Here is a 9,134-nt window from a genome sequence, read left to right as displayed (position 1 = left end):
GAAACCTAATCCAAACATTCCATTGTTTTATGTCAATTAATAAGCTATAACATAGTACTGTAGATAATTTATTGGATAAGATATTAATTACCGTTTGATTTCTACGAAATACCTGGCGGCGCACAAGTACTTAAAGTTCAACATTATATGTGGAATTGCTCAGTCGAATGCCAAAACATTCTTATCTATTTAGTTTGAGTTTTGGCATGCAATTAAGTTATATTAATCATGAAGAGTGTTATGGATAATTTTGATTTTAACGCAAAAAAAATGTTTATGTTTTATGTGAACATCTTTTCTAATTTTTTTTTATTTCACATATATCAAATCATCATTACAGTACATTCTTTTATAAAAACTCTTAAAAATAGCAATTCAAATTGGCTATGATTCTAATGTGATACTTACCATCAGGACATCATGAGTTTTGAGAATATATATATATAGTTACCGGAAAATTCTTTCTGTTTGAAAAATAAAATGTGTAGAAAAATATCTTTAAATAATGCTAATGTCAATAGAGTGTTTGAGTAATACCTAGTCGTGTGATTGGAAAAAGGGCAAAAAGGGCAACAAAAAAAAAAAAAAAAAAAAAAACAGGCCCATGACTATAAGTATAAGTAAAAAGTGCATTCAGATTTGTCGTTATTCGATTTGGACTGATTCGGGCCCACTTCTCCAACTGGCCTAATCTAAGACCTAGATGCCAACTCAGTGATATACCCACTCTAACAAACCCTAGGCCAGACTATAAATTCTTTGCCCACTTCTCTTTTTGCAATTCTCCTACTTTCCTCCCAAATTAAATCTCTTTTCTCAACCAACTTCAGTTTTGAGAAGTAAAAATATGATACGACAGTTTAAGAAAACATTCAGAGGCTCAAAACAAAAAAAAAGAAGAAGAAGAAAACATTCAGGAATTCATGAAATGAGCCTGTAAATTGGGCTTTATGAACACATATTTTGTTTGTTAGGAAAATTTACTTCAAAACATTTTATATAAGGGTTTGGCTAACTGACAACCATTTCACTCTCAATAGATGCTCGTTAAAAGAGGTTTCAAATGTTAATTTTGTTGCAAAAGTGTTTTTTTTTTTTTTTTCAAAATCTTTCATCTTCCCATTCCTTTCTGCACTCTTTCCTCTCTATGAGTGTCAACCACGGAATTCGAACCCTGAACCTAATAAATGGGGATTGAGAATGTATCTAAATGCAATAAATGTGAGTGTAAGTATTCATATGATGAATTAAGTATAATTTAGATGTATTAAATCAAACAAAAAGGGGAGGGTTGAGTTGGGTAATAAGGGGGAAATGATTATAAGTAGGAGGTTTCAAGTTCAAGACCTTTCATTTACCGGAACAAAGGAAAACTTTTTAAAAAATTAAGCAAAAGGGACCGAAAGAATAGAAGCAGCCATCAATCAGTCTGTCCTCAACTTACGTTTGTTTACTTTCAAATCTAATGGCTTTTAAATGGGACTACTTTCGGCCCACTTGTTCGACGAGCCAACTCCCAAAGGCGAGAACTGACAGGCTCAGAATAACTGGGGGCCCAAAGATGCCAGAGAGCCTTTCCAGCAAGAAATTTTTGTTAGAACTTTTTCGTTTTTAAGGTCTTTGTTTCTATAATTATTAATTATTGAGGCCAAAAATTCTTCTCCCCAGTCACTTAAGTTACAAGCAAATGACCTGTAATCTAAAATTCTGAATCTACAAGAATCTTATACTCAATTCCATTCATCCTACCTATACAAACTGGTAAAATTGGAGGAGAAAACAAAGTTTTTTTTTTTTTTTTTTTGAAGTGTAAAGAAAAATTAAGTCCAGCACAGGATGATGGCTAATTTAATTTTTAGAGGGCAAAGGAGCACAGCAGTCAAGAATAAGAAGAAGAGGAGGCATTTTATTCAGTACATACATAGCCTCTTCTTAATTACCATACGTCCAAGTAATTAATTATCTGTCTTAACTCTCAAGCAAAACATTTGATACTTTTTTCTTTTTTTAGTACTACTTCGTGTAAGGTACATTTGAACGATAAATTTAAGAAAGAATCATTTATCTTCTGCAATATTTAACAAAGAATCCGTTGTCCCGCAGTTTACACCTATGGCAGGACGGCATTCAGGTCCAGAAAATACAAACAAAATACTTCAAAGACAAACAGAGGATCGAAGGATCAGGCAGTGTACCTGTTGTTGTTCAGAGCCTGTACCACTGAGTCAACGTCAAACCCTTCAGTTGGATGAAAACTCTTTTTTTGATTATAAAACCCTTCAGTTGTTTATATCTATTATGACGATCCAAATGCTTCTTCTTCTTCTTCTTCTTCTTCTTCTTGAGCCTTATAACCAGAGAGAGAGAGTTGACATTCGAATAATTCAGGAGTAAAAAATGCTACATCAGGATGCAAGACAATTCAGTGAAATTAAATCCTCAGGGAAAGTAACAAATCCTCAGCCCATCAATGGAAAACGAATATGATGTGATGCATAAGCAAGTACTGCTACATAGGATATGGGGAATGCAACCAAAAGGTAACCCTCCCTCCCAAGGGAATGATTTTTGAACTCCTAAGGGAATCATGTGCAAGACAATCCAGTCCAAAGTTACTAGTTAAATCAATCTTTTCCAATTCTCATTATCCAAATAAGAGAGCCATCATCCTCGTGCCCGGAAGATGCCATGATCACCTTCCAAGAATTTAATTGCCATCAATCGTGTCCATTTCTATCCAATGCTCATGACTAGTGCACAGAGACCTGATTGATGGTACGAGTGTAGTACATCATTCACATGGTTTTAATCAAGATTAACTGCAGCAGTTTGATCTGGTATCATTTAGAAGAGGAGGCAGTTTTTGTAACTGACATCAGGGATTTGTAGTTTTTTTTAGTCGTTTTAAGTTTTCTTCATGACTAAAGAAATGTTTGCATTAACTATATATAGAGGTAAAAGAAAAGAACTCATTCATTTTCTGATGCTATTTCCCTCTTTTGAGATGGACGGAATGGACGCAAGTAATTCACTAATTTGTCTCTGGAAGCTGGCCTTGGTTTACAAGTCTCTCACCAGTAGAAAATATGCCTAGCTAGCTAATGGAGACTCCTTTTTTTTTTTTTTTTTTTTTGGGTAACTTTAAGAAGCTTGTTATGAAGAAGTTTTAAAAATTTGTATCGGACCAAATATCTGATAAATTCGATCCCTAATAAATCGAAGGACTCTGATCTCAATTAACTTAACCATGGACCAAAATGATCAGACGAAAACAGTAACAAGATCAGATAGAATCCAGCATTCTTGTGTTCCCATCTTTTTCTTCCGCAGCCCCCACCAAAACTTTTACGTAACTTATCTAACTAGAGATTGGTCACCAGACAGCTCCGCTGTCTGTCCAAATTTATGAACAGACGTATTTCCTGGCAATTGTTATCTCTTTTTCTTCATTCCCCCTCAGGAATGTGATAAAAAAATATTGTGAGTTTGGTATGGGACAAGTTGGACCTTTGTACTACATAGAAACTACAATGTGAAATCGCAGAATACAAGAGCCATGAAGATGTACAGCTGATTGTCTAATTATCATGCATTCATCGAACTCTATATAGGCAAACAGCTATCCATAGACGCATGCTCAATCAATATTGCCAGCTGCAGCAAAATAGCTACTTCATTCATGACGCCATTGAAAGAACACATCTTAGTTTAGTCAATTCAATTATTGAAGGCAAGCGTCTCATGAATAAGAACCACACGAAGATGTCTAATCTTCTGGCATCCAAAAATAGAAAGGTGGCAAAGCATCTATCTCTTCTTGTCCTCACTAGTCTGCTCAAAATAGAAAGATGTTCTTTTTACTCAGAATAAACCCTCTTCACAGTTTGCATAAACTCCAATAATTGATTCTCATTCAGTCCCCTTTAACTGAGTCTACATCACATCCGCTCCTTTAATTCATCTAAGAAAAGGAGCTAGGGCTATCGCGTTAGGGACCTAGTGTGAGGTGTAGGACTGCTTTCATATCTTCATCAACTCAATGCATCGCATCCTGCCTTGGTTAACTGCTTGTTTACTTTCTAAACCTCCTTTCACTGGCAGCGTTAGATCAAGTGGGATTAGCGATATGTTAAGAAATTTGCAGCCCACATTTTTTTTTGAAAAAAAATTCATTATTTAAAGTCCAAACTGCAGCAAAATGTGTGCTATCTTACTTTGGGCTAAACCGCTTATGGCACCTTAGGCATTAGCAAAATCCAGCCCAATTTTTCCGCTTCTCCCTTGAACTTTTCCCTCATTGCTTCATAAATCAACCGTATCAAGACACCTTACAAGGACCAGGAAGAAAGGAAAAGGTACATAGCAGAAAACGAGGTAAGGTGTGGGTGGAAGGAGACGTCATTGTCTTCCCTTTGGAACAGAAATTTCGCGAAAATTGATGAAGTCCAGAAATGCGACACGCCATGTCCTTTGCAACAGTGCCGCCTATTGATCAAACCAGTTAATCCCACGTTTACCATAGAGGCATAGACTTCATAGAAATATCATGTACAGTCTAGTCAGGCACGTTTCCTGCAATTAGCATCAATTGAACTCGGAGAAATGAGTAATCATTCCCCATGAAAGATTACTGATTTCATTTTCAAGACATCTTGTTTTTCTTTACTATCTTTTCTCTAGGTGTTGCTTTTTTCTGTTCTTCTAGCAATCTGTATCAAAGTGTTCATAGGAAATGCTACACGGTTTATTTTAATTTGTGCGGAGCTTTGTCACTATCATCTGTCTGTCTGTCTTAGCGCATTATCTGAACACTTGAAGCATATGTAAGCACATGTACCTATATGCCGACAAGACTTGATAGACTTCCAGTGATCCCTCTTCCTTAATTTGTTTTCCTCCTTTCTAGTTTCATTTAGTAAAGGGGGATCGTAACGCAAATCCGAATTTTGTACCTAAGTATCAACAGTACTGAGCATTGATAATGCGTCCAAATTTTGTTATCACTTGCGATGTTCACGAGATTGTTGTTCTTTATGCTAAATTCTGCTAACATGCGAGAATTCTTGTTTTCTTTTTGATCTCAAAGTCTTTTATCATGTGCCCTTTATGTGGCTAGTTTATTTGTCAACTTGTGTGCCAGCCCAAGATTGTGGTAAGGGGGATAAGATCATAAGAGGCACATTGAAGTCTTAAAGAATGAATGGGTCCATTCACATGTAGGATGCGCAGACTTAGATGCTCATTCAATGAGTATTACTACTGTTTCCCCGCACTAAACAGTGTATCACAGCAGACCTGAGAATAGCATGACCACCCCTCCCCCAACCCAAGAAAGCTCCCTCGAGTGCAACCCCAGCCATACTTTCCCACGAAGGCAAATTCCATCACAACTTTGATAAATTTAAAAGGCAATATCGTGTAGGGAAACTCCTACTAATAGGGACCTACTTTCCCTAGTTCTTTTGGCCCTGTGTTGATTCTAGTTTGCAGCTATATATCTCTGCAAGGTGTTAGCTTTACATTCTCATCCATTCTTCGCCTTACGCATTTAGTCTACTTATATAAACCCCCTCAAACCAGTACTATTTCCCTTGTCTAAAACTTGCTAGTGTATAATGAGCAAAGGAAGGATTACTACTAAAAGCACAAGCAATCCAAATGAAGAAGAAGGATCATCAATTGACCTAAGAAGAGGGCCATGGACTCTGGAGGAGGATAACCTTCTTATCCATTACATAACATGCAATGGTGAAGGTCGATGGAATTCACTAGCTAAATGTGCAGGTAAAATGTTATTCCCAAAATTAAGGGGGGAAAAAAAAAGAGAAGAAAGTCCTCGAATATTGCATTCCCTTTTATTGGATCCTTACACTGTTGCTGCCACCTCTTACCTTGTTTGTTTTTCTTTTCAATAAACTTCCATAGGGTTGAAAAGAACAGGGAAAAGTTGCAGATTGAGGTGGTTAAATTACTTAAAACCAGACATTAGGCGTGGAAACCTCACCCCGCAGGAACAACTTCTGATACTAGAACTCCATTCCAAGTGGGGAAACAGGTCAAAATCTTGAATTGCAATTTCTATTGAGCTTAAGCATTATTTTCTTGAATTACAGTTCCTGTTGTGCTTAAGCATTATTTTTAGTACTTCGCTAGTGCTTTTTCCAGGTGCATGCGCTTAAAAATTTGTGCATTTTTGCTCTCTAGGTGGTCAAAAATTGCACGGCACCTGCCAGGAAGAACAGATAATGAAATCAAGAACTATTGGAGAACAAGGGTGCAGAAGCAGGCACGACAACTAAACGTTGACTCTAACAGCAAGAAATTTCTTGAAGCGATCAAGTGTTTTTGGATGCCAAGATTGCTTGAAAAGATGGAGCAGAGTTCATCACTCTCCTCCTCATCATCCATTTCTTCCATTTCTACCCCAGACAATCATAATTCCGCCTCTCCTTCTTTAGCAACTAATAAAACCCCTTTGGCATCATCATCTCCATTGGCGGACTCAAAAAAATGTTCATCAGATTCTGTGAGAATAATGCTGCTGCAGCAGCCAGCTGCTCAGACTCAGGAAAATCCCAATAGCAGTCCTGTTCAAACCTATGGCAAGAATAACTCTGCATGCAACAATTCAATTGAGGGGGATAGTTGTTACCATGTGGACATGACTAGCTATCCTGATGGAGAGATTTTCAGCCATTATCAACCTCCTGAGATGTCAGCCGAAGCAATGGAATCTCCGGACATGAATTTCTCGGAATGTCAGATTTCAGAAGCTGATAATTGGTTTAATGATGACATGTCAGCAGGTGCTTTTTGGAACACGGATGAACTGTGGCATTTCAGAAAGCCAGAGGTGGGCATCTAGATAATTACTAGATTACAGATTCTAGAGTTTTGAGTGGCATTGTTCATTAGCTGCTCTAGTTAGCCTGGCCAAAAAAAAAAACTGCTCTTGTTAGAGGGCCAAACTACTGTTCATTTATGTTCAAGATCAGGGACTTAATCTGTATTAGCCTGACTTTTTGTCCATATGTTATCATCCAAATATACAAGGAAAGCTTTCTAGGTAGCTAATTAAAGGTCTAAAAGTTCCAATTTATCTTTCGTTCTAGCCAGCGAGACCTTAGGAAAAAGTGTTCAGCTACTGTGGTTAGGGTTGGCCTAGTCTTCAATTTCAGTCTATCATATTAAATGGGATTCATTATTGTCTGCTAACTGAATTCTCTATAACAGAGAAAAATCAATGGTATGGTCAATTCAATGAACTAGATATCTATTCAAAAAGTATGAAAGCGACATGAAAACATATCCTGGTAATCAATTGTCCACAGTCCACACATCTGTGCCCAAAGGACAAAGCTTCAACGATTCCTCGTCACATAAAAAGATCAGAACAGAGAACTACAAATGCAGGGCCCTCCTCAATTGTCCTTATTGCTCAGCTCAGTAAGGTGGTGATGTGAGTTGATCACCACAATTAATTTTTTAAACATTATCAAGAAAGCTTGGCATGAGCAGAACACAAGTTGGATCATTATTACTATCTGCAATTTATAATCATTCCACATTGAGCAATTAGCACCGCGTGCTTTCCATTATTTTAATTCATCTATTACAATTTCTTGATTCTTTTTCGTACCGGGAACCTGCATCTTTTAAAACCTGCAAGCTCATGATATCAAGACTTGCAAATCACCGTGTTGGGTGATTCAATCACGTGAGAGTTCAATTGTACAAGTAATTGTGCTGCTAATACTTGAAGATGGTACAGATCCCCAACTAAAATGGAAGGATGCATTTGACTGTAGATGACTAGAGGAAATATGATAAGCCTTCTCCTTTCCTCTCCTTTTCATGATAGGGATTTGCAACATCTAAACCATTAACGCCTCAACTGGGGTAGTCATATCCAATTAACATTCTCAAAAGTGGGGACTTCCCTTTCTGAGGAAACTGTACAGGACCTCGGGAAGTCTTTCATTTTATCTTAGCTCTGATTCGTAAACACAAATTTCTCTTTTGGCCTTGTTCGTCTCTCATAGCTAAAATCACCTTTTCTTTAGTACCTTGGAGATAAAAAGGGTATGGATCTTTAAATTATTAGAGGCAGACGAAAACTCTGTGGGGGTAATTTAGTGTTTCTAATGCGTACTTTCCACCTATAATCCTTCTCGATTTTGTAAAAGTTGCCTTGCTTGAATTGTCATTTTTCTTAAAAAAAAAAATTTTTTTTTTACTTTTTTCTTTCTCAAACATATTTTTATCTTATGTACATCAAATTGTTACAAAATATATATATATATTAATAAAAATTTCAGAAAATGATAATCCAAACATGCTCAACTTTGTAATTGGCCCAATAATTGAGTCAAACAGCACTGACACTGCATGCAGTTTTTTCACGTTCTTGCTCTCCTTGCTTGATTACTTTGTATGTGTTTCTCATAATTGTTACTAAAGATTGAACAGGTTTTGTTAACTTAACAACCAATAAAGCCATTTAACCTTTTGATTAGTCATTCCAATCTTGACTTGATATTTAAAGTATCTTAATTTATTTAGTTATTTTAGTACTAATGGCCATCCGCTCTGTACTTGGGGATGGGCTTATTGCGATTACCTTGGAAGATTTTCAAATTTGGCTAATAATTTTAAAATAACACAGTCCATAACACCTACAACGAGTTTCCTTAAAAGAGATAAGAAGAGCCCATACATATCATCCCAAAGTCAATTCATCACAATCTTGAGAAAGAATTTCACTAATGGCTTGATTTACGGGGCAATGTTCAAGGTGCCACAAGAAATGATGCGATCTTTTGCAGGAAAAGAATGGAATTTGTTAAAAGCTTTACATGACTGTGAATGGGGTGACCCGAACAACATGAGTCATGCTATCGATAGTGACTAAGTGGTGAAGTTTGATTGATTTTTTTTTTTTTAAATCAGCAACTAGATATGTAAACGAGTCGAATCGAACCGAGTATCTCATGTTTGAGCTTTGTTCATTAAGCGATTCGAATAACGTTCGTGTTCGTTCGTTAATTTTCGAACTCCAAACCTATGTTCGTATTCGGCTCGTTAAACAAAGTTCATGATCGAATTCGAGTTTATGTTCGACTCGTTTAACATAA

The 9,134-nt window shown here is 36.7% G+C and overlaps 1 protein-coding gene across 1 annotated transcript; it reads left to right on the top strand.

Annotated features, from left to right (window-relative positions):
• The first annotated feature begins 5,484 nt into the window (after positions 1-5,484).
• Positions 5,485-7,097, top strand: LOC113716513 (uncharacterized). Its single transcript, XM_027240882.2, has 3 exons — positions 5,485-5,784; positions 5,926-6,055; positions 6,205-7,097. Exons 1-3 carry the CDS (start codon positions 5,616-5,618, stop codon positions 6,863-6,865), a joined length of 960 nt encoding a protein of 319 aa, XP_027096683.1. The 5' UTR covers positions 5,485-5,615; the 3' UTR covers positions 6,866-7,097.
• The last annotated feature ends 2,037 nt before the right edge of the window (positions 7,098-9,134 follow it).

Source organism: Coffea arabica, chromosome 11c, assembly GCF_036785885.1.
Source record: "Coffea arabica cultivar ET-39 chromosome 11c, Coffea Arabica ET-39 HiFi, whole genome shotgun sequence".
Classification (NCBI taxonomy): Eukaryota; Viridiplantae; Streptophyta; class Magnoliopsida; order Gentianales; family Rubiaceae; genus Coffea; species Coffea arabica.
The sequence above is the reverse complement of the archived record's forward strand: the minus strand, read 5'-3'. Positions and strand labels throughout refer to the sequence as shown.